Source organism: Argiope bruennichi, chromosome 8 (genome assembly GCF_947563725.1).
Source record: "Argiope bruennichi chromosome 8, qqArgBrue1.1, whole genome shotgun sequence".
Lineage (NCBI taxonomy): Eukaryota > Metazoa > Arthropoda > Arachnida > Araneae > Araneidae > Argiope > Argiope bruennichi.
Window position 1 is genome coordinate 35,847,154 of NC_079158.1, and position 26,950 is coordinate 35,874,103.

General features: G+C 28.4%; 1 protein-coding gene across 2 annotated transcripts in view; it reads right to left on the bottom strand.

The window, feature by feature from the left end:
• Window positions 1–26,950, bottom strand: part of LOC129981198 (B-cell lymphoma/leukemia 11A-like) — a 209,181-nt gene that overhangs the window by 39,511 nt on the left and 142,720 nt on the right. Inside the window, exons 1-2 of one of the 2 annotated variants that reach the window (XM_056091938.1) lie at window positions 15,425–15,788; window positions 511–1,020 (exon numbers count right to left, since the gene is read on the bottom strand). In XM_056091938.1, coding sequence (XP_055947913.1) covers window positions 511–1,020; window positions 15,425–15,431 — 517 coding nt within the window. In that variant the 5' untranslated portion in view covers window positions 15,432–15,788. Of the gene's footprint in view, window positions 1–510; window positions 1,021–15,424; window positions 15,789–26,950 lie in introns of those variants that run through there. The other variant, XM_056091937.1, reaches the window with a different exon arrangement.

A 26,950-nucleotide genomic window follows, 5' to 3' on the forward strand; every position in this document is an offset into this window, starting at 1 on the left:
TTAGATTTTATTAATATTATAGTTATTCGTTTCATTAATAAAAAGAATTTCCATCCTCCAGTTAAAAGTTTAGTAACAAAAGGAATGAAGAATTTTGGTGCAAAAGCACACGATAAAGAGCCATTTTTTAATGAGTTTTTGACTTGTAAAGTGTAACTCCTAAAGTTTAACTAAATTTTTGTTATTTTGAATCATATGATGTGACTCGAATTTTATATTACATGGACTCACATGGTGTAACTTTATGTTACTTGAATTCCTACCGCGTAACTTTATTCCAATGTGAATTTAGATCATATAGAGTATAACTAGAATTTTATAATATTTGCAATCACTCGGATGTAACTCAAAATTTATGTTGTTTGGATTTATATGATGTGAGTATACATTTTTAGGTTAATTTGACTCATATGATACAACTAGAATTTTTATGCTACTTTGCTTCCTATGGTACTTTTTGACTAGTGTGGTTAGATAACAAATTTTGAAGAATTAAACACATGTACTCACCAGTAATTATCGTGTTCGTGTACGCATTGACCATTGACTTAGGACTACATCTTAGAGACGGATCTTTCACCTCCTCCTTGATCACCGGTATTTCCTTCTTTTTGACGTCCTCATAGTCCTTTTTGTCGTAAAGGTCCAAGTCCAGGGGCCCCTTGTCCTGGGGGTCCCCATCTTCGCCACTGAACTTCAGGCTGTTTGGGAGAGGGCTGCTCTTCTCCAGCCTGTTTCTGTTTCTGTGCAAATGATGATGTTGGTGGTGAAGGCCCTTTCTGTTGCAGATGGGGGCCGAGATACTTGGTGGTCCCTTGGAAGTGGCAATGAGGGGCCCTGGTGGGTCCTCCTTGTCGTCGCTGTCGAAGTCCGGCTGTCCGCCATCCTCGAGAATAATGAAATTGTTCTCTTTGTTGCAACTGTGAACCTTGTGCTGAATGAACTTGACTATTTCGGACAGGACGAAAACTTTCTGACAGGAGCCACATGTCAGGGTGTCCTGCAGCAACTCGGCTTCGGCTGGAAGAAAGAGAAAGGAAGAATATAAATTTACGGTTCGAACAAATAAGTTTTAGTAAATAAAACTTTGTACACATATTCTAAGTTAAAGAGGACATATTTATAGTGACACAAACTAAAACTTTTTTAAATTTATTACATGTGAAGTAAATGCATAAAAACCATTATAATACATCTATTTATATTCTAAATTAAAGAGGATATATTTATAGAGAAGCAAATTAAAACTATTATTATTTTATACTACACTTTTATTTATTGCATTTAAAGTAAATGCAGAAAACATAATAATTTCAAAATTGGATTTCAAAATTTTGAAGAATCCTCGTATTTTAGACTTTGGTGAGAACTAACAACACCTGTCATCTTTTTGAATTATGCCTGTTTGTTTGTTTGAGAACGCACGGTAAGTCAGAAACAGTAAGAGAATTTTATATACAGTTTGGACACTATAATTGTTGACTTGCATTCAAATTTTGAAGTCATGTCTTCCAAAGAGAAGAATCCAAAATGCTTAATTGATTCTCATTTTTATACCATGAAGTCGATCACAAAATTCTACCATACTGTGGATGTATATAAGTCAAGAAATCTGATTAGTTTTCAAACATTTATGATTTCTGAATAAAAATACAATCAAACATTTGCAAAAATTGAAATTAAATGTGAAATTTTTAAACCTCATTCAGGTCAGAGTATAATAAATTGTCACCCTTAATTATGATAAACTTGCGTCATAAACAGTGTCCAGCTTTTGTTGAAGAGCTTGATGTTTATTGATTTGAAAACTATTGAAGCGTGAAGTTTCTGAAGATTGACAGATAAATAGACTCAAGACAAATAATTTCTAATAAATGGATTATTATAAGCTGATTATGGATGGATTGAGCGAAATGAGATAATGCACTGTTGGACGAAATCAGCTGCGTATGAATTTTCTTTGATTGTTCCGATTATGATAATTTTATTTATTTACTCATTTTCTTTTGTTTATAATGAAACGTTTAAAGAAACAACAAGTTACTGGATTATTTAAAAGACATCAATATAGATGTTATAAGATTTAACTAAATACCAGAATCAATTTGTGTTCACAAGATAATAATAAAATACACAAACTTTAAATTAAAAAGGAAGTCATTGTATATTTTGCTGATTAAAAAAAAGCATGTGATATCACCAGATAACTTCAAGAAACATCTAATTTGCAGATATATGCAGTTACAGGACATGTGCATATACACATTGGCATATGCAATCATATGACAATAAGGTCATGAAGATTAATGTTTTAATTTTATCATTCGTATACAAGACAATTTATTTTTGTTAATCAATATAATATAATCCCTTAATTTCAGTTTAAAATTTATATTAAAATAAAAGTACAATTTAAATTTTTGTATAAAATCAACATTCAAACTTGTTTCATAAATTTATACAAATAAATAAATAAATAAAACAAAAAATAAGGAAATCTAATAAAAGTATAATGCTGGAATAAGAAGCGTGGAAGAATTTTCAACATGAATAAAAAAGTTCAGATACGTAATAGGATCTAATCAGTAAGGTTATGGTTATAAGTCCAAGTTAAACAACGCAAAAGTGTAACTTATTCAAGTGAATAACTTAGGTGTTCCACGCTAGATTTTAACGATGTAGGTTATATTTTTGATGGTCTGTTCCATGAAATTCTGTGCATTGAAAAAAAACAATAACATAAAATGTTAATGCATATCTATTAAATGCCAAAGCATTTGTTTAAATGGAACATTAAGAGCTTATATTAATTGAGCGAACCATTACGGCTAATAATCATTTAAATATTTTGCAAACAGCTTCACTGATTCATTTTGGCGACTTTCTCACTAGTCTGAAATTGAAACAGTTTTGTTTGGGAAAAATGTTAATTGCGCCATGAGTCATTTTCTTTTTGGCGTCAAAAAGAAAAGAAGGGGAGAATCATCAAATCAATGGCAGAACATTTAGAATTCCATTTTTCTTGCTTGTGAGAGCGCTTGTAATAAAGGCTTCAGCAATGATTTTTCCGTGTAAATTATTCGAGATAACAAATGACAATTTCAACACTCCATGCAGAACGAACGGCTATGGTTCTCCATTAATTCATTCCTTCATCCATCCATTGTTCCCAGGGTAACGTTACACGGAATAATAATAAAATTTTCGCCCCGAAAATTCAGTAGCCCTCGAAATGTCTGTCCGGACGTTTCAAAAGGGAAGAAGGCATTGTGAAGCCGTTCCATTAATTGGCGAAAAGCGGGGAAGAAGAACAGATTGACTGGACGATTTCACGAGCTGTTAACCGAGTAATTAACCCTTTTGTCTCCGCCCGCCATACTGCCGGATTGGGGGGCGTCTCTGTGGTAGAAGGAGTTTATTTGCAGGTCGCAATCCTGCTTTTTCTTGCTATATGGATAGGTTAAAAATAAGACATCTAAAACTTGAAAAACTAATAGCTAATTTGTGGTTGCTATGTTAAAATCATATAATATTACTATTTTAAATACCTTACGAGTTGAATGTAAATAAAATGTAAAAAATGACTATTTTTTAATACTTTAATTGATAATTAAAAGAAAAATGATGTAAGATTAAAATTAAGGAATATTACAATTGAAGCTATTATGAGCTGTTTACTGGCTTTTTACAGTATTAAAACAACATGAAAAATAAAAAAAGAATGCGTATAGATATGCTCTGAAAATATATATCTTATTATTTATCTAATTATAAAATATACCTTCACATATCCATAAACTTTTTTATAAAAATAATTATAATGAGTTTTTCCTCATTCGAATTATGAATTTTTTTGTAAAATCACGTTCTGCCACACTTAGACTTCAAGAGAATGAAATAAGTAATAGAATTTTTTAAAAAAACTATTTAATTTTTGTTAATATATTCTTATTAGCAAGCTTATTAATGTAATGGTGTATTTAAGAAATAAATCAGAAATTACGATATATGCCCTTTATATCAACAGAGAAAGAGAGTAAAGTCAGATTTCATTTGATACAATAAATTCCAAGTCTTGAAAAAATATATTTAAAATCAAACTTTCCTTATTTAAAATACTCAATCTGATTTTAAATGTCATTATATCGTTTTTAACAAAGTCACTGGAATAACTAAACTTTAAATTCGATATCTTAAGTTTAATGGTTAAGTTATAAAAAATGAAATATAAATTTTAAAACATATTACGTTATGTCAATAACCTTAAAATATTTCAAAAACAGTTTAGTTGAAGAAACAATATCATGTAGATTTTTATAGTTGTCTTCTCTTTTGCAAAGCTAAAATTCAGTTAATCAAAAATAGTAAAGGTTACAGAGCCAAAAAATTGCTTAACCATGTAAAATTCAAACACACTTTTCCATTCCTGCCTATTCGAGATTCAGTAATTTCGAGTCGGCCCCTTTCTTTTTAACCGAACACCACTTTTACCAACTCGAACCTTTAGTTTTCTCTGTCGCCCTCCACTACTGTCCGGACTCATCAGTATCCACAAAGCTAATCATCTCTGACTCGTAGTTATCTGTCCTCTATCTCGCGTTTTAACATTTTCCGTCGTGAGATTTAGGAAGTTTGCAAACCCCGATGTTGTTCCGGGGAGGACATAATTTCTGTCTTCCCTAACAATTCGAATTAACGAGCTCGTTTAGTCCTGTTTCCCCCCTCTCTTTTCGTAATAGTTTTTGATTCAATTTACTCGAATTCGTAGCCAGAAGTGTGCCAAAACGAATCTGCCGCGAGTTGTTGGAGCCGGAGACCATCCACACTTGTGAGCGCTAGTAAACTTGAAACCTCATTCTTTTTTCACGTTTTTTTAAGGACATAATGGATTTGAATTCTCAGTACGGAAATGGAAATGTTAGCCATATCAATACTGATGACTGATTAATAGTTATGGACAAATGATGATAAAAGAATTGTTTTAAAGTATCTTTTCCTTAACTAATTTTTCTTTGGTCTCATCAATGCATGATGAATAGAGAAGAAAGATAAAAGAAATAATGCTTTGATTTAAATGAAAATTAATTAATTTGTAAAATTAATGGACATTTTATGAAAAATTCGACACAGGTCCGGAATTTAATGCTGAATTCTTTTTGCATGCTTACATTAAAAATTTAATCCCAAAAATAATTTGCACCATCTTTATTTGGGCATTGCTTTAACCCTTTCTAGGGCCGTGGGAAGTATGCTTCCCACCAAATTTATCAATCTTTGTATGAAGTTATGTAGGTTAGCATAAGTTCTGACACATTTTTTTAGTGTCAGAAACTTAGATGCTTCAATTCTTTATCTCAGACAAAATGGTATATCTTGATTTGTTACTTAATTATTAATTAACCAAATCAATTAATGAATCAAAATAAATTTATCTAATAAGCTAAATGAATCCCTTTTCTTATTCTAATTTCAAGCCCAAAAATATTTTAACATAATATGACTAGAAAAAAATGGCCCTTTAAAGGGTTAAATCAGTTAGAAATTAAGAAAACAATTAATCGAATCTGTTTATTCGTGAAATTTTAAATAAGTGTTTTTTGTTTTTATGATAAAATTGGGAAAATAATCCGTCCCCCAAAATAATGTACATCACCTCACTTTAGACAGAGAAACGTAGTTTAGAAAGATCGCCTTTAAAATTTTATTACTTGGGAAACATTTTTCTAAGCTAAAATTCTTTCTTCTTTCTTCCAATACTTTTTATTTAATTTTACCTTCCTGCGTAAAATTTATAAAAATGATTTGATGCGCAAATGATACATATGGTGCTTAAATTTTTTACATATCTATAAAGTTTCTATCATATTTAAGTATTAAAATAATATATTTTCTTAATTTCGTTTCAATCGTTTCGTTTTTCCTTATAATTCGCTTTTCTCAAATATTTTATATCTCTTCTGCTATTTCAATCTTATTAGATAAGTGTCTAGATTCTCAAAATCATTGCTTTAAGCAAACAAGAAAAGAAATGAATGACACAAAATTTTAATTAGTCAAAATGAGAAAAAAAATATGTAGCAACTATTTCATTCAGTTATGAGGATTCGGAATGAAAGCACTGACAATAATACTTACAGAGATGCTAATAAAGAAAACACATTAATTGAAAGAAAACAATTCAAAAGTGATGATGTGGACAATATGATGATGATGTCGTGTCCTCACGGAAAGGAAGTGCAGTAGCTTCTGAGGGTAAAGACCCCGAGGGCAGAATTCTGACTTCTACCTCATGAAACTCGCACACATTCGGTTGCACAACCCCTTTTTACAGTGGAGCACGTTCGCACACCTCATAAATAGAACACAGATGAAGAACAACCATGCCCGAACCGGGATTCGAACCCAGGACGCCCAGATCGGGAAAAAGACACACTACCCCGATACCAGGACGCCAGTTGTGGACAATATAACGAGTTTATTTAAAAATTGTTAATGTATTAGTTTTCCTTTGTTTCTTTTCACTTTTATTTCGAAATTTTATTCATTGAACTCTAAAATTAAAAAAAAAATTATAATGAGTAAGAAAAATGATCAAATAATTCAAAAAATTAACATTCGAATTCCACATAACACTATTATTTATATAGGAAATTTCTTTTTACATTTGTTCGAATGAGATGAAAATAAGAAATTTAATTATTTAAAATCCTTAGGAAACCCTGCTGCTTTTTGTTGTTATTAGTTTCCTTTCATGGTATTTTATAAAATAGACAATTATTTTATTTCAAACTAAAATTATTTTGAAGTTAAAATAAATTTTAATAAATAGAAGCCATTAATCAAAAAATTTTTTTTAACTTAATTAACAGACATGCGCATCTTTTTTGTAGAAGTGTGTATTGAGTAACTAAAGCTTTCGTATAAGCAGCGATAATGCATTATGGTTACTGACCTTTTCAAAAACAATAAAAATTCTTTTATCAATTATTTTATTATTAATATACTTTTTTTCAGAAAAAAACATTCTTCATATGATTGAAGAAATCCTGGGAAGAAACCTAGATAATCCAACACAAATTTCGAATATCTCATCTTCAATGAGCCTTAAAACAGAAATCCCATGTCGATCTCACTCACCAGAAGTTTTGAAAAAATTAGAATGATAGCAAAAATCTAGTATTTGCAATAAATGCTCACACACGTTTGAATGAAACCATAAACATATAAAAATAAAAGTGAAGTGAACAAAATAAAAATAAATAAATAAAAATTGGAATAAATAGGTTTATCACAAGCCTTAGATAGACAATAAATTCGAAGCTGTTTTAAGTGTAATGATTAATGGGCTTTCACCAAACGATAAGCTGCGAAAGTTATTAATAAAATTTAATAAATAATTTTTTTATTTAGTTAAGGAAAAATATTCTTTCTTCTGTTTGTTAGGTATCTAAATATAATAAAATAAAATAATAAACATAAATAAATAATTTTCTTTTTTCCATAACATCATTGTATATCTAATAGCACATATTAGAAGAGCTAATTTTTTAAAATTACTATTATGAAAATAAAAAAGCATTAAAAGGAGAAAAAAACGGGTGTTTATAATCAAAGTTCAGATGCATTAAAATTGTTGCTTATAATCAGCAGTCTTATATATTCAAATGGATCTAAGAACAATTAGAATAAAAAGTGATTGGAATTAAAATTGTATGCCAAAAATTCGAAATGCAAATTAGATTAATTAAAAATCGAGTAATTAAAAATAAGTAATAGAATTATTAATTAAATTAGAATTATTATTAGATTAATTAAAAATAAGTAATAGATTAATTAAAAATCGGGAAACAGAAAGAAAGATTAGCGAAATTCAAATTAATAGAATAAATAGAATTAGAAGGAAATTAAACTAAAAGTGAGTAAAAAAATAAGGTAAATATTAGAAATGCAAATTAATTCAGATTTTAAAAATAAAATAATTTTATTAAAAAAATCAAAGCCTTAGATAAATAATAACAGATAAATAATAATAAGATAAATAATAACATAATAGAATTATTAAAAAGAATAAAAATTTTAAGATAATAATTGAGATTTTAGTTAAGGGAATGATTTGAGAGAATAGAATAGAAATTCGATCAAAATTTTTTCTTAATGATTATGAAATAGATTAATCAAAAATTAAGAAACTGAACGAAACAATGTACAGAATTCAAATCGGTTTTGAGTTTTACCCTATGTCCTGGTCTTCCTTCCAAGATAGTAGCAAAAATTTCCCGGTAATTTTTAAAAGATTAAGAAAAAAAAAAATGACCTTTTATTACTGTTAATCTAGTGGCTAGAAAGATATCTTTTTTTCCACACATACATCATCCAAGCAGGTGAGAAGGGGTTAGAGCGACGCAGAAGGTTAAGTTTGCAGAGTGCATGTTTGTATGTGTTTGTGCCACTGACGATGCTCATTTGCAATTCAAATGAGGGCCGGAACGGGGTCTTGCGACATGGGGGGCCGCGCATAAATATTCGTCAGACGATTACACAGAAAACGCCCAATTTCCGTGGTCCCAGGTAGCCGTGACCGCAGCCGTAAATATGGCAAGAGACCGATGCATGGGGTGAAGCCTCAATTGAAGAGACCCGAGTTCCAGACGCTTAAGTCCTTCCTTATCCCATTCATTTGGATTCTTGGAATCCACAAGCATTGATTTGTCTGCCCGCTTTTCTGACTCAAATTTCTCGGTTGATGAACCCTCAGAAACATTTGCTTAATGAAGTCCTTAAAATGCAGCATTGATGAACACATTCATAGAAATGAAATAAATTACTACGTTTATCGCTATATTTCATCAAGTGAATTTTTTTTTTCCTCATATGAATATTATTGCAGTAAGATATAGGTATCTGGGAACAAGTATTAATTATTTTATATTTTTAGTGAAATTAAATTCACGAGATGTAAATTATTACAATTATGCTATGGGAGCTATTCCAAAATATACATTTTGAGATAGAATTAAAATATTATGGAAGAATTCATATTCTTTGATTTCTAGAATTAATTATTACATAAATATTAGTTTACACTAAATCGGATTGGATTTAATTCAATACTTTAGATTATATTTCAAATGGTAATAAAAAATAATAGCAAACTTATCCTTGGTAAACTATGAACTAGGTACAGTTCATAAAAATGAAAGACAAATCCATTAAATAGTAGTTAATAGTTAGATTTTGTAATGACATCCAAATGAAAATGTTGATATAAAAAAGATATTTTTAAATAAAAGTAGTATGATTTAAATACGTTTTAAATCATAATTCTTGACTGAAATAGCATTTAGAAATATTAAAATGTTGGAAATTTTATCTTTTGTTGATTATTGTTTATGGGAAAAATAATTACATGAATCGATGATTTCTAGAGTGCTTTAAATAAATGAAAATTTTAAAAGATTTCTCTAAAACGTTTTTAACCTTTGAATTACTGCCTTAAAAATTGAATATTTAAGGCTTAATTTTTTAAGTACTTTTATTTATAAAAAAATCTTCTTAATAAAGTTAAACGTTTTCTTGCTTTATCAAGCTCAGCAGCAATTAAACTGAAAAGATCGAAATCATTAAGTTTTCCATTCAACTCATTTATTGTTTTTTTGAAAAAATTGAGTCAATATAAAATATTATTTTTTTAGAAAAACGTTGCGATATACTAAAGAAATGCCCTGTTTTATGTAAGTCTATATTTTGTTTCCTGGTATTAACTCAAATTCAATTTGCAACCAAAGATAGAAAATATAAGGTTAAATATTGAGATGAAATGAAAGCATAAATTTGAATAATTATTTTTAAATCTAGTTTATTGACTTCAGATATCAACAACAGATTTATGTCCATTTTATAAAATTAATAGGGATAATTTCTGTTATGAACTTAGTGCTCAGTTAGTTAAATTCTACAAAAGTTGAATTATATAATTTCGCATTGAAACTCAGACATGGAATTTATTACTATAATTCAAAGATTGCAATAGTTATACACTTGAACATAATGCCAGAATCTCTTGTCTGCAATACTTGAAAGAAATATATATAAAGAATTATGTCCTGCAATATATTATCTAAATTAGGGGACATTTCACGAAAACAATTTTTAATGTAAAAATTAAAACCCTTGCTGAAAAAAACGCTTTAAAGCCTGATTGAACGTGATTAATTGAACCAATCAAGGATAATGAAAATTCAATAACAGCAGTTGCTGATTTCAGAACTATTTAGAAATAAAATTTATTTCGCATAAAGTCCCTGTGAACGGAGGTGATAAAGTCCTATCCGTCCTTAACAGCCATTAGCGTAGCATTTCACTATGTTTGCTTTAACATACAGCTCATTAACATACGGCCTTGCGAGGAGGGAGGGAAGGGGTGCATTTACACCCCACTCTTCATAAGTCCTTCCCCCCTGCACCCCGTCTTTATGTTACCCTTCATATTTTAATGCAGAATGCTCCTACTCCTGAATGATTATCCACAAGGAAGGGAAGAATTCGCGGATTGGCGAGAAATGAAATTAATACACTGTCGTGATTAAAAACTGCTGCTTATGGAATATTATACTAGCTATGTAATGGATCAGAATCGTTTGTCTTTCTTTAATAATAATACCACTTTTTTTTTCTTGTTATCATTATGAAATGCTTTTTTTATATTTTTAATAGAATAAAATTTTAGAAATGAAATTAATGCATTTAATTATGAAAACGAAAAAAAATGAAGAATGAAATTAATGCATTAATTAATGAAATTAATGAATAAAATTTAGAAATGAATTAATTTTAGAAATGAAATTAATGCAAAGACAAAACTGTAAAGCTATTATCTAATGAAATATATTGTAAATTATATAATTTCATTTATGCATTTAAAATTCTGTTTTTGCATATAAAAGTTTGCATATTATAGTTTATGTATATAAAATTATATTTTTTTAATCATTTTTAATAATTCTATTGTAATTTTAGTATTATAAAATTTAAAAAATGGATTAATGAATTCCTGTAAATAAAAATTACACTTTATAATATAAAACAAACTGTGTCTTTGAATCCTTGCAGATTAATATTACTTGTTTCCTTCCATTCAAAGCATTTTAATTTATTTAATTATAATATTACATCTTTTAAACATAGCTGCTTATGGAGCTCTCTGTAAGACACAATGGAAATAAAACGATTGTTTTTAATAATAAAATTTAACTTTCAAAGGTTAAAACATATTTAAAAAAGAAGATTGCTTCATAAAATATTTTTTTTGGAATTGTTTTAAAAAAATCATGATTATAGTTTTATTGCTACTAAACATGAGAAATGTAATTGATGCCTTTTCAGTATTTATTAAAATATTTTGGCTGCAGTTTTAATGTCATTAAATCTGAAAGCGAAATTTATGAGCAGCCTGAATTAATAAGTGGTTAGAAAACATGATATAATCTATAATATAGATCAAAATCATTTACATCATCTTATTAAAAGCCCCATTTCTTACTTGGAAGAGTTTTGAAGCATTTTTATTGTAGTCTAAAAATAATAAAATTTCCTAGGTAGTGTGGAATAAGTTTCATAGAAATTTCCAAAATTTTTCTTTCAAATTTCAAACAAAGACTTTTACAAAGACATTTTGAAGACTCTTTTTTCATTTTATAGACACTCAAAAATAAAACTGAAATGAATGCTTACAGTTCCAAGCATCTGTTTACTGAATAAAATTTAAATTGTCAGAATATTCTATATATTAAGACATATTTTTCCAAATATGGTAAAAGTGGAGAAGAAAATATCAAATTAATATAATTAGATAATTATAATTTATTAAAAATAAAGGTTGAAACACTCTATCCGCGGCTACAATTATAATCATAAATCGGATGATAAATTCTTCTGATTAAAATATTTTTCTTTCCGTTTCCATAATAAGGAAACCTTGATGAGAAAAATAAAATATATTTTTGATAATAATACAAGCACATAAATACATTGTTTTTCAATAATTACTTTGTTAAATTTCTTTTGTATACTGAAACCTACGTTTTCATTTTAAATACTTGTAATATTCAGTGTGATAGTAATATAATATTTGTAAAATTTGTTTTTTTATAGCATTGCCTTTTTTTTTTGTAAGTATCATTATTTTTTGTCAGAACTTATGGAGCTACAAAATTTTATAAGTATAAAATGACCAAATAAACGATAAAAAAAATTTAAACATTCCTATGAAAAAGGGGCATTAATTTATTTATTGTTTTCAGCTTTTTTTGGTACATTTTTCAATATTTTAACATTTTTTATAAGCTTTTAATTAACGTTTTTACTGGATTACATAGAAAAGTAATATTTGACTTGACATAGTTAATATTTGACTGAGCATAATATTTAACTTGATTTAGAAAGGGATATGCATTTTTTTCTTCATATTACTTACATTTTCGAAAAGAAATGCATTGCAAATTTATAATTGTAACTTAATCTTTGACATTTTTAAATAATGTTTTTATGTTGTAAAAAATGCATTTAACTATGTGTATTAAAATCTATATTATTATATTATAAATATACATTAATAATATTTTTATACCGTAAAATATTATTTAAAATTATTAGGTATATATTTAAGTTATCTAATATAATAATACAGTAGAGAACTATAATTATTGAATTATAAAGATTTTAGAGGAAAAAAAAAAAGACTTTTGTAAGAAAATATGTATAAAAAAAGTCTTTTGAACATATTTTTCATAAGAGCAGCAAAAAACCAAACATTTACTCTGTATTTTGATTAATAGTAGATTTTTATATAATAGTATTTGGTCAAACATTTTGCTTATAAGTATAATCATGCATATTGATTCATATTTTTATATTTAAAACAAATCAGTGGAATAAAACTAGATACATTGAAGCAAAATATAGTTCTGTTTAAAAACTAAAATCAGAATGAATTTCATTAAAATGTAGCTATTAAAAACAGCGTATCTTAAAAAGCTTGGAAATTCTTAATGAAGGATAAAAATACAAATTATTGTTTTCGTTTTTCAGTGATTATGTTCGAAATTCTTATTGCATGTTACTTAAAAGAAAATCTACAGAATTTTATTTACTTACTATTAGAGTTTTCTTAAAGCAACTTTACAGTAATGAAATTATCTTTTTTTAAATAAATTCACTATTAAATTATTTTCAAATTGTTGTTATACGAGGCAATAAAATCATTCTGATTTCATTGTCTATTATTATTACATAATTGATGATTTTCAGCGACTATGTTATATAGAATATATTTACAGATTTGGAAATACAAGAAAATGTAATGTTTTTAAATTATCTTTTTTTTTTCGGAGTATAACATTTTGTATTATTTTTATTAATAACTAATATATTTATCCTAAATGTGTTATTTCTAACGAAATGTATTTATTGGTCATGCCAATAAATATTTAACGTTTATTTATATTACTATTTTTCAATATTGTAGTATGCCAGTCTTTTATGATTTCTAAATCTTATTCATCAATAAGTTTTGTACAAAAATAAATAGTTTCAGACTAGCATAAATTTGGTAGGAATGCATATATATAGACTGGCTGATAGAATATCTGTCATAAATCATTCAGAATATTTAATTATTGTAAACCATCAGAATATAAAATATTTAAAGCAACGTTTCTATAATCTGGCGGAAAATATTTTAATGTTATAAGGAGCAACGTATTGTTTCAGATAGTTTCCAGGAAATCATAAATTGTTTCTAGGTAATTTTTTTTTAATTTTTCGAGAATTTCAATTCATCTTTCCGAATCGTTTTTCATTTTATCGTTTTTAATTCATTTTAAATGCATATTTAAAGTTAAAATGACAATTTTTTAGTAAGAAATTCAGTTATTATTATAGTTTTCTTTTCTATTTCCTTTAAATATTTTTGAGTTTCACTTTAAAATGAAAATTCAGATTTACAAAATAATCTTCAGTAATATTTTTCGATTGTTTTTTTTAAATATAAATGTAAAACATTGAACATATTTATGCATTGTAAACTTCAGTTCTTTAAGAAATACCCAAACTTAGTTAATCTACTGATAAAAAAAAAGATCAATATTTCATAATATTATGTATCTTTATAACACTCTTATGAAATGCTTATTGATGTGTAAAAATGAATTTCAATTAGTAGCAGAATATTTTTTTTTCACAAGATTTATATCGGATAAAATAGATCAATAAATGTCAAAACTGAAACTGCATATTGAATTGTTATTCAAATGCATGAAAAATTTTTTTGGAGATCAAATATTTAAGCCCAAGGAATTAGTATCGTAGCCAATTAAAATTTTTGTTGAAATCAAAGAATCATTATAGGGACTATTCTAATACATGTGTAATAAAGTATTTAATATTTCTGAAGTAGTTAAACACTAAATCATTTATGAAATACTTAAGTTTTTTTTCAAATGCAGCATTTCAGATTAAACTCTTTTAACGTTATGCTAATGAATGGATACTGAACTATAATTTAGGTTCTCAAAAGAAATATGAATTTGATACCGAGTTTCAAAGAATGAGAACTGCAAATATTTGAAGAGTTTAACAAAACTAACCATTAACTAAATTTTAAAAAATTCTCGTATTATTTTCTCTTCTAAACAATCTTTTCTTATGGGCTTATAATTGGAGTTTAATTTTAAAATTAAGCTAGAAGAAATGCTTGTTTACTTATAAATTAAAATATTAAATTTTTTGTTAATAATTAAGATTTATTGCTTAAATGTTCAGATGTGTTCGGAAAAATATTTTCCCAAGTGTTTTTTTCTTCATCTTTTTAATGAGCTGAATAACATTTAAATATAATTTATTCATTTGAAAATAGATGAAAAAAATTACATTTCAAGTTTTTTTTTTCTTGCCCCATCGAATTTAAAGAAAAAAAAATAATACTAAAATAATTAGCATTTTCTGAAATTGACGAAACTAATAGTCAAGAAAATGTATAATCAAATAAGCAGTAATTCCAAAAACGTGCAAAGCATTAATAAGATTGGAAATCGCGCAAAAAAAAAAAAAAAAAAAAAAAAAAAATCTTCGGAAAAAAAAACCACAAGAAACTTTGCTGAAGTTACTAATTAATACTTAATTCAAATGGAAAAAATAATGACTAATTAACTGTTAATGCAGTAAATTAAATTAGCAGAAAACCGATTTCGAATGAGAAAAAAAAAATACTAAACAGGAACCACAAAAATAAATCCAAATGAAATTTTTATCGCTAAAGTTGGTTTTCGGAATTAATTTGATTTGATCTAAATGCCAATAAAAACTATCTTTTTTTTTCTTTCTTATTAGTACCACTACCGGTTAAAGTAGTAAATAGATAATGGCTTACCTTTCATTATAATAATAGTCCATAAGTCGATAACGGCATAATAATCACACTAAAATAGCCACTGTTGTGAAACCATTCTGTTAATGTTGTTGCAAGACCACCATAACAACAAAAAAGTGCCGTCCAAGAAATGTTTAGTGAGCGGCGTTTGTTGGACACTGTATGCGGTCGGGTTTACCATCCCGTGCCGGCTACCAGTGTGAAGTGCTCACGGAAAGAAAAAAGCATCTTCGCATCTGTTGCAGTGGGTGCTTGTCGAAGAGTTCTACCCGCGAATGCATTTAGCAGTCGGAAAAAACCTGTTCGGAAAATCATACGCGCGTTGGGTCACACGTCTTTGGGAAGAGCCCGTCTCGGGAGTTTCATTTCAATTTTATTGTTTACTTATTTTCCACTACGTCGTTTTCCGCTGAATTCCGCGGATAATGGTTATGGCAAAGAAGCTTTTCCCCCCTCCTTCGAGCATTCTTTTCCATCCACCGACTGCCCAAAGGAACAGAATTTTGAAATTGGCAAAGTGGATGGTTCTTTTTGATCGGTTTGACATAGAAATCAGTAGTGATAATAGATAAACTAATAGATAATAGTAGCTGATAAACGTTATCATGTCATGGAAGAAAAAAAAATCTTTAATTGTTTTTGTTAGAGATACGATTTTTTTTTTCAGGCATAACTTCGAAATTTGATGGTTAGATGCTCTTGATTGGTTCAAAAAATAAGTACTATAATCAAACGATAAGTACTTAAAGTAAATCAATCTAAGAATCACTTTTTGTCATTTTCGTTGTAGGAGATTTATTTATTGTTCTTTTCACATGCGGAGTTTCCAGCTAAGACAGAATTCTGAAATTTGAAAAGTTATTATTCTTAACTCTCCAGCTGCGTATCCCGCGATTTCCGAGGGTTGGCAATCAGTTCATTTTCTATTGCACCCCATGTTTTTCGCAGTTTAGCGCGTTCATTTTACAATTACAGATTTTTATTATATCATATTATTATCATGTAACATATAGTTTCAGTTCACTTTGTTTGAAAAATATTCGAATTTATTTTCAAACAACGTATCTAAATTCTGATTTTTAAAAATTTTGCAGTCAGAGGGTTAAATGAGTCAAAAAAGCATTTTTCCTGCTAATCCAAACATTCCTTAGGTTCATTGACTACGAGAAGCGAATTTTGAAATTTTAGAAATGGAAGGTTCTTGTTACAGCGTATTTTTAGCGCTGAATAGAACATGTATTTAAAGTAAATATTTTACAAAAGGATATAAGAATTTAAATTCTCTCTATTTCAAACAACTTCTATTTTCTATGTAATACTAGCAAAGACTTTTTAGCTTGACATTAGAAATTCGGATAGTGGATATATCTTCGTTGATTAAGTAAATCATTTATTTTTTTTCAAATAACAGATTAATTATTGTAAGTTGTTTTTAAAATGACACAGGTTTTTGACTTTATATGGTTTTTGCTTTTTTTAAAAAAAATTTTCTGCTATATTGTACCCAAAAAGAAATTTTAATCGGTGCAGAAATGTGAGTAGATCGATTTCTTAAGGTTTTCAAACAGAAAAGAGACCTTATAATATTATAAATAGATCTTAAAATAATGTAAATGGTGTAAGAATCCATATTTTCTCTATTATAACAAGCCCTCTTTATTTTATTTTATTTTTTATTTTTTACACTTTGGCGAAATTGTTAGTTTGTAAAAAATTTCAGAGCGGGAAATGGATGACTTTCTAAATTTTTTGACGGATTAACAGATTATTTTAAATTTGGGAAAAGTTTATAAATTACTTTAACTATATTAAAGAAAAGAAATATGACTTTCTGATCACTTTCTACCAGAATTTTGAAAACTTTTTTTCTGCTTAGATGATTGTTATGACTGCAGCGTAATTTGAATTTGGCGTGCGAATGATTGCTCCCTTACTGTTTTATATGGAAATTAGTGTAGGATTATTTTTCGACACATACATATAATTAATTTTAAAAACGATATTAAATTTATTAAAATCTTCTTTGTTTAAATATTATAATATTATAATTTAAATATGATAAAAATATTCTTTGCATATTGTATTATATTTCTTGACGGGTTTTCTAAATAAAGCAGAAATTCGATAATTTGAATGTTTTGATCTGATTTACTTATAATTTAAATTGTAGTATACTATTAATAAAGTTAGGAATTATAATAATATAAAAGTTAAAATTTTGATTATCTTTTTCTTAAAAAATATTTTTTTGTCTTGTGTTTTAGCAGGTATTTTAGATACAGAATTTTAAAATTCAAGTGAATGATTTTTGATTGGCTTAAATAGATATAAATGTGGGATTTCACTACAAATGGCTCAATTTTAGAAACGATTTTTAAAACTATACAGAACACTTATATTTTCTTTCTTTATCAAACTAATTTTTCTTTTTCTTTTACAGAAAATATGCTTTCATTTAAATTAAATAATATAGTCAAATTAGAAAAAAAATTTCAATAACAACAAAATATTCAAAAATTGTAGTTTTAATTCATCCATTGCCGAATTGATTTTTCTAGTTAAACTATTTGATATTTTTTCTTTATTTATCCTTTATATGTTGCACTAAAATAACAACTTCATGAAATAACCATGATTTAGAATGGTTGAAATCAAGCATTCTTATTTAGAGCTTCCAACCGCTCAATTCTCTTTAAAAATATTCTTGATCAAATCCATGAATCTAATAATAAATAGAATCAAAATGCCATTGACATGAATTAAACTCTCATAAAACATAATCAAACTTAATTTATCTGCATTTTTTATGCATACCAGACATCATCACATGCATTTTTTTTTATTCGTCACTATGGTTAAATGACTTTAACTTCTTATCAGATTTTTGATCCGTTTGATGAGTTGATGAGAAATTATTGGTTATCCTTCAGTAGAATCTGATGCGATAAAAAAAAAAATTTGCATATTTCTCACAGACTTTTAACGAACATCACAACATTTCCCAATGCAGTTGCTTGAGGAAGAAAGGGCATATCAGTTCAAATCAATCCATTTTTTTCTATTGAAAAACGTGATTACATTTACAGAACAGGTCAGTAAGCCACTTCCATGGTTATTCGCTCTCACATATGTAAATGTACGTATTTGTTTGGGCTTTGATTGTGTTTTAATTCGATTGATCATTTTGAGTCAGATCACAAGCTTTGTAGTTGCTATTTCTTAACAAGAAGCAATAGGTGATGACAAGAAATTTTTAAAAAATGGGACATTTTCCATACATATTTTTCTGATTTTACGATTTTAATAAAGCATAAGAAATTGATTATTATGAAATAAGTTATTGGCAGTATTTTTTTTATTTTTGATAATTCAGTCATTATTTGAATAAATTTAAATAATTATTTTCTTATTTTTTTTCTTTAAAATTCTATTTCAAAAACAATCATAAACAGTTTGCTTCATTAAATTATTGCCACATCTTTTTTTCCCTACTGACTTAAAAGATAATTCATCTGTGTTTTCCCTCCCAGAGCAAATCATTATGTAGTTGAACATGAAAAAAAAAAAAAAAAAAAAAAAAAAAAAAACTTATCCCTGTTCTGTAGCAAGTATTTTTTTTTTATGGACTTTGTCCATTTGTTTTAAATTTATGGTTTTCTTCATGTTACTCCTTCGCTAATATCTGGCCGATCGGACTCAAGTACTGAACTAGAATTTGAACTTTATATTTTACTTCTTTTGTTTCTTCTTATTATCAAAGTAACAATTAATTTAAAAACTAAAAAAAATCACTTGAAATTGCTTAAATGTCTTATGTGTCCTTTTTAGTTTCATAACAAATAAAATAAGCCATCCAATCAAATGGTTAAATCAACTTTAAATTCAAGAGTTTGAGATAACTCCTTTGTGTACATTGAATTAATGTAGCTATGCAATTAAAAGAATTATTTCAATATAAGAATCTGAAATCCAAAGCACAAATGGCGTCTTATAGGATAATGATCCATGTAGGAAGAAGACTTAGTGTCTATGATTGTTTTTCCCAATAATCAATAAATAAAAATGAATGTAATATTAATAACACTTTATCCCCTAGGTTAGGCAAAGAAGTGAGAAACAACAAATATCTTCAAAACCGAATCATCTTATCAAATCCCAGACAAAACAAGTCAATCAATTTTTTAAAGGATTATCCCGCTAATATGCTTAAAAATGAAACACATGATAGATGCAATGTGTTCAAGTTCAAAAATCCTTCCAATAGAAGCGAGAAAAGATTCTTTCTCACCCATCCAGGCGTGGGAAAAATGTTCTTAAACGTTCGAACGCAAGGTGAGGACGGATGAGACGAAACTTAAGATATCTCGTGAATAAAAAAAAAACGGGGAGGAGGAGGTCTTTCCCTGACACCCACGGGCACATGGAGAGGAGAGCCAATTAAAAGGCATCTCAACCGTTTCTGAACAAAAGCGCAACAAGTTTTTTCCAATTTTCCGGCACGTTTCCCTCAAACTCCGGAACGTGTCTTGTTCCACACCATTGTCTCAGAGGCCTACGACCGAAAAAGGGGTAGGGAGAACACCAGCATTTTTTTTTTTTGTTATTCTTCATTTCATTTCGCTTCCATTATTTACTTGTTTTTGCCAATCTTCTCGTAAGTTACGGTTACGATTATTACAGGACGGTGAAAGATTAGCTTTCCATTTTGTCGGATAAATGTGTTTCGGCAGAGTGGGTGCTAGAAGTTGAAACCATTTTTTTCATCTCTCCAGCTATCTTCCGTGAGAAAAATTATTTAGTATCGTGAGCAGAATCATGCATTAATTTGTTTTTAATAGCTTCATAATGTTAATTCTGGACCTTATTGACTTTTAATTTTACGGGCTGTAAAATGTTTAATATTTCCCAAAATAAATCCTTAAGGCGAGCAAATCATTCATTGTCCGTTTGTTTTTTAAATAATATTATAACTATTTAAAATCGACTTATTAGACATCCTGGCCTAGGGGTACCGCGTCTTCCCCTTGATCTGGGAGTCCGGATTCGACCCCTGGTTTGGGCGTGATTTTTCTTTACCCTGTGTTCTATTTGTGAGGTGTGTGAAAAAGATCCTCGTGTAAAAAGGGATTGTGCAAGCGAGTGTGTGAGTGTCATCTTCTTATGAGCTTGAAGCTAGACTTCTGCCCACGGGTACTCCGGGGGTCTTTACCCTCAGAAGCTACTGCATAAACTCGGCTTAAAATCGCTGACTTCGTCAGCAGGCTTGTCTATGGCAAGTACCATAAGTAACAACAACCAAATTGAATTTGCTCATAAACTCTTATTCAACATTTTTTCAGTAGCTTCTGTTTCAGTAATTATTGGAGGAGAAGGATCTGAGATTCGAAAACATAATCGATGAAGGCAGCCTCAATTTTTTATGAAAGCCGTCTTAAGTTCTTCCTAAAAATTTTGTTATGGTTTTTAAAATCTTTTTTTGTAACTTTTAAAATGACAATAACTTAACAAAAAAGACAATTTAAATCAATACAAAATTTTGATAAGCAAATATTCATTTCTATATTTCTTCTTTTACAAAATTATTTCATTTCAACAATTTCAATATCTATTATCCAATTTATTTGCTAGTTGAACTTTTTTCTGTTTTTTTTATTTTTATGTGCCTGTGAACTTGTTGATACATTTGCTTTCTAAACCTGTCCGATGTTCTTTGATTTTTGTTCAATATATAGCAAATATCTAAATTTTAATGTGACCTTTTTTTTCAGTTGTAACAAATAAAATATTTCACCTTCATTTTTTTAAGGGCTCAGATATTCTCACTCTTCATTACTTCTCTTAATTTTATGCAGAATTGATTTTCTTAAAGATTTTATTCCAAAAGAAATTAAATAATCTCTTTTTTTCTTCTTACTAATGCTTATCTCTTCTTCCGAAATTTTCAACCCGATTGAAACTGTTATAAATCGAATCTATATAATAAATCATACTACTACATTTCTGGGACACCAATTAAACCAAATGTTTGTTTTTAATTGTAGCATTAGCGCTTCGAAAATATCTTATTCTTCATTGTGTTTTTTAGATTTGTTAATCCCATATTATTTGGCGGTACCGAAAATACAAACAAATATTAAACAAAATTTTAATGGAAGGGATGCATAATGCATAGCATTGCCTGAACCTTTGCTTTTCAAGCTATAACCCTCTGAAACTTGGCAAGTATATAGTTCCTTGTTTCAGTAACATATCGGAAGATATTAATATAACTTTGTATATCCATTTCCTTCCAATTATATAAAAAAAATAATAAAAATATCTGTGTCATAATATTAGGCAAATTTTCGTGTTACTGAATATTGATGCACACAACATCTCTTATATTATTGTTTTTCTCCCTGTGGCACCACGGCAGCAGCAAGCGACGCTCGACTTTTAATTGCAGCCTTGGCAGGCCGAAGGCAACAGCATATCTGCAGGTCCTCTAAGCCTGCGATCATTACCAAATAATTCCTCGCCTCTTTCAGGTGAGGCAAAATCACCTGCAGCCGAAACCAGTTGTGTCGTGTGGCGGCACGCGCTGTGGGGGTGTGCCACGGCACGTCCAAATGGGCGCAGGCCTCCTCAAGAGAGGCGTCATTTTCTTGAGGTAGTGGTAGCCGCTCGTCATGACAAGGGTGATGAATAGCAAAAGAATATGTGGCCCCAGGCTCCATCCGCCACAAGTTTCGTCTTTCGCCGTTCGCTTGCTTATTTATTTATTACGCGATCCGAGGTGCGTTTATCCGCGGAAGAAGTTCACTCAAGTGTTCCCTGAACTGAAGTGAAGGGGTGCGTTTTCTTATACGCCGATCCTTCGAAGGAGAGATTTTCGAGATCTCGATTGTATTCAGCGAAATTTCGTTAATAGATATCTTTCACGCGCGAGTTCAGCCGCTCTGCCGGTGGAAAGGCATCCTTGAAGTCGGTTCTCTTGGTCTTGAGGTCAACTCTGGAAAGGTCGAGTTTGCTTGTCGCTGTCTTGAGTGTCTGTCTAATCAGAATCTTGAGATTAGTGTAGAATATAAAGATTTTTGGGTATAACTTTTAGTGGCATCTGTTTCCTTCTAGAGTAAGACATTTTTTAAGGTTTTCTGGCACTTATCATAAACTCTATGGTCTGTGGTAAAAAAATATTCCAAGACCATAGGTGCATCGAAAATACGACCCTGGTTTCGTTGGAGGTACGAATGGGTTTTCAAGTATTCCATGGAAGCAGGTTCAAGTATTTTATTTAACTTATTTTATATCCAGATTTTAAAATATTTTACACCATGGAAGTAGTATTGGGTTTATTAACACTGCAATCCATAGAAATAGGCTTTGGTTAAAAATATTATCATCCATGAAGGTAGGAATGAAAGCGAAAAGAAAGGTAGGAATATAGCTGAATTATGAAATTTTGTATAAGCATCTGGACAAGGTTTGTATAAAGTAGCCAGATTTTAAAATATTTTATTCCACTGAAGTAGAATTAGGTTTATTAACACTACAATCCATGGAAGTACGACTATTACAAATATTGTCATTCATGGAGGTAGGAATGGACAAAGTTGAAAACACAAGATTTTATATGGTTGGTTTCCTATTTTAAAAGTAACACAATACAGTGGTACGGAGAAGGCAAATGGCACCCGGGTACTATTGTGATATTTCAGCCTCAATCATTCTTAATATAACAAAAGTAAAAAATGCCCGATAAAGAGCATATTAAAAATAATATTTAATATATTACCGCCTCGCGCCAGAAGTATAAATACAGTAATTAAAACAATGAAAAGTATTTTTATAAAATTTACAGGAAATATTTAAAATAAATAATGAATTAAAAATTCAAGGAAATAAATTTATTGTTGAAAAAGTTTTTAAAATTGATGTAAAAATGTTTTTGAGCAAGTTGTGCCCTTCAGTTATTGTAGAAAGATGTTAAATTTTGATTAATATTTAATTCAAACGTAATCAAAATTTTGAAAAACACTTTTCTTAAGTATTCTACAAGAACCATAATATATCAAATTCAGTAGTTCTAGTCCAATGGTCTGTTCTGTAAGCATTTTTAACGATTTTTATCAACATGCGTGTCGAAACTTACAGATAATATGTCAACCTATAAACATCATTTTAATTTTAAAAAATTGCAAAAAAAAAAAAAAAAAAAATTATGAGGCTATCATATTTGACATTATTTTTTACATACTTAACAGAGTTTCTATTAGAAATTTGTGGTTAAGAATCTTGAAATATGATAGTATTCTGATTGTTCATTGACATTTGTCTCTTTCATTTTTTAAAAAATTCTGAATAGCTTTCAATCAAGAGTTTAGGCAAGCATTTCTTGCAAAATCGGTTCATAGAAGCGATTCATCAGCGATTGAGACGATGCGGTTTATTGTTGGGTTTTATCCGAAGAAAAATATCACATTTTTCCTTGAATATTAACAGCTGCAATTTTTCATGGCTTGTTTGATGAAACTTGTTGCTTAAAATCATTTTCGAATTTGTGAGCTTACCATCAATAAAAATGACCAATATTTTCAAAATTAATAAATTTGATTTGATGTAATGTTTTTTTATTCCCTGATTCATTTGTATTGAATTATTATTCATATAATATACTATTTACGTAACAATGCTGATTCTTATTCTTGCTAATATAATGACAATCAAGTGTTAAACACAGTTTGATATTTTATTATTTTATTATCTTTTACAAGAAACTTAGATTTTGATTGAGGCATTCCCAAAACATTCATTATTGATGTTATATTTAAACAAATTGTGGGTTTTGTGACACTATTTTCTTATAATACAGAATTAAAGCAAATGCAATTTATTATTTATAAAAATAAAAATCGTAACATATTTTAGCTTGTTCACGTATATATCATGCAATACATATTATCAATAGTAAATAAACATTATTCAAAAATTTAAAACATTAAATTCCAGACAAATGTCTGTGCTTCAAAAATTAAATTGACATGTAAATCAAAAATATTCCACAGAATTCAAATATCTTGGTGAGTTAAAAATGTATGTCCTTAAATTTTATTTCATGTTAACTTTTCACCAGTAAACGGATAAACATTCAATAGCGGGTAACTTTACCAATAAACACAGATTAGCCATTCAGAAATATGCATTAAATCCAAATAATTTGAACAATAAAAAATATATGTACTATGCAATTTTATTCATTATGCAACAATATTATTCATTCAAATTTTAACGGCTCTTAAATTCAGTAATCAGCTTGAAACTCTTTAAAACAGACTGAAATAATAATGACATGTTTGCAAGGAGGAAAAAATACAGACAACCTTATATTTACTACATCAATGAAAAACCTGCACTCAAATATTGAACAAATTTTATTAAATAAAAAAAAAAAATCTCGTCTCATAATAGCTATATCAATAATAAAGAATCTAATTCCTACTTCTCCTTGATATAAAAAATAGTCCTCTATTTAACTTAAACGCTTTAAAATACGCTTTTACTTTTTACGGACCAACCTCAATGCAGGTGCAGTCCTGACCTTATCTTTACTGAACCTCTTTTTTACGTCATTCCCACAACCCCTTCTCCCCATCTTCTGTGCTCTTTTCCCCTTTTACAATGTAACCCTTCGGTTATCTGCCATAAGTTGCAAATGTCCATATTTGCATATGCGGACTTTCACTGGGCTTTTTAAACTGTAGCCCGAGGCTAAGCAAAACATATTTCCCTTGCTCCCCCCTGCCAGACTGGGAAACTTTCCGCTACAAAACTTAAATATCAGGGTGGACTTCGAGAGAGGGGAAAAAAATACTCAAATAACCAAAGAAGGTTATAAAAAAGGGTGTCTCAAGGTATATGACATTTTGCCTCCTTGCCCTGAAAAGAGCGTATTTTCCTCAGGCGCTCCTTTCGTGAAAAGGTGGTCGTCGCGAAAAACAGCATATAAATAAATATACCATCGTGGACTCTATCTGATAGTGGACTGTGGAGAAAGATTCCCGCCTCCCCATTTCGTTGTTTAGCAGTTTCGAGTTTTGTACTTTAGTGAAGATAATTAGCTGTTTTCCCCGACTTTTTTTTCTCTTTTTTTTTGGGGGCAATTTTTTAAAGGTTTTTTTTTTTTTTTTTTTTTTTTTTTTTTGCCTTTTCCCATAAAGAAGACGAATCATTAAGAAAGAAGACGAATCATGTCAGTGGATTAAAAGTTAAATTTTTTACTTTTAGCAACTTTATTTTAATTTTTTAAAAAATTGACACTTGTAATTTTTAGAAACATTCTATTAATAATTTGTTGTAAGCTTTAATATATAAGGCAAAAGGTCTTCATCTTTCATTTGTCGTTGCTCTGAATATATTTAAAATCATATTAACGCGGAAATAAAACAAGTATAGAATTTTTTACTATGAAAATGATACAGATGTGAAAGAAAAGCACTGCTGATTATTATCATAAATAAACGAATTTTAAATTTTGTTAGATAATATATGACACAACATTCCGATGAAAGTAACCATCATAATTTAAGAAAAAGAAATTAATTAATTTTTTTTAGCAAAATTGATGCCATAAAATTTTATAATGTAGCTTCAATGCTAATTATATCATCATTTACGGGTTTTTATATTTTTAGACTTTTTTTAGGTCATTCTTCTTCGTGACTCTAGTCCATTTACAGATATATAGATCCAATTTATATCATTTACAGATATAAAAAAGTTGTCCAAAGTTTTAACTAACCAAATTGCATAAAATTCATTGTAATGATGATTAATCTCAGTAGAATTGTGAGATGAATTATATTACTGTTTTTATGCTTTCATATTATTAGAACTGTATAGTAATCCTTGTATATACATAAAACACGAGTTCATTGTATATGTTGTTAAGAAATTGTCTATTTAAACAAATTTAATCTGACAAAACTAATTACCTATATAAATAAAATTAAAAATCTTTTTTTTATCTTATTCAGTAGGATATACCTTGACAGATTCGAACGAAATTTGGACACATGTTCTTTAGCACTTAAAAAAATTAACCACATTATTAAAAAGTTTCTACAACTCTCTGAAAAAGAAGAAATTCGTCTCGAAAGATTTTCAATCATAACTTCTGATCAAATCACTACAAAAAAATTCATACCATCCTAAAATTTAAAAAAAAAATTAGCTTTATAATGACATTAATATTTATGTCTATTTTTATTTTTTTGTTGAAATATTGAACCTATTTCACTGTTTAATCATATATATTTTTCGCTTGCTTGCCAGTGTTAATGTTAAGTTGTTAACATTAATATTGCCAAAAAAGAGTGAATTTTTTTATATGTATGTGCAATTACTAAATACTGACTTTTAATATTATTGTAAATTCTTTAATTGCTTGCCTTAATTTCACTTCACATTTGAGTACTTTTAAAATTTTTAATGCATCTAGTTGGTACATCATCTGTTTTCATTTACTATTTTTTTAAATTTGAGTTCACT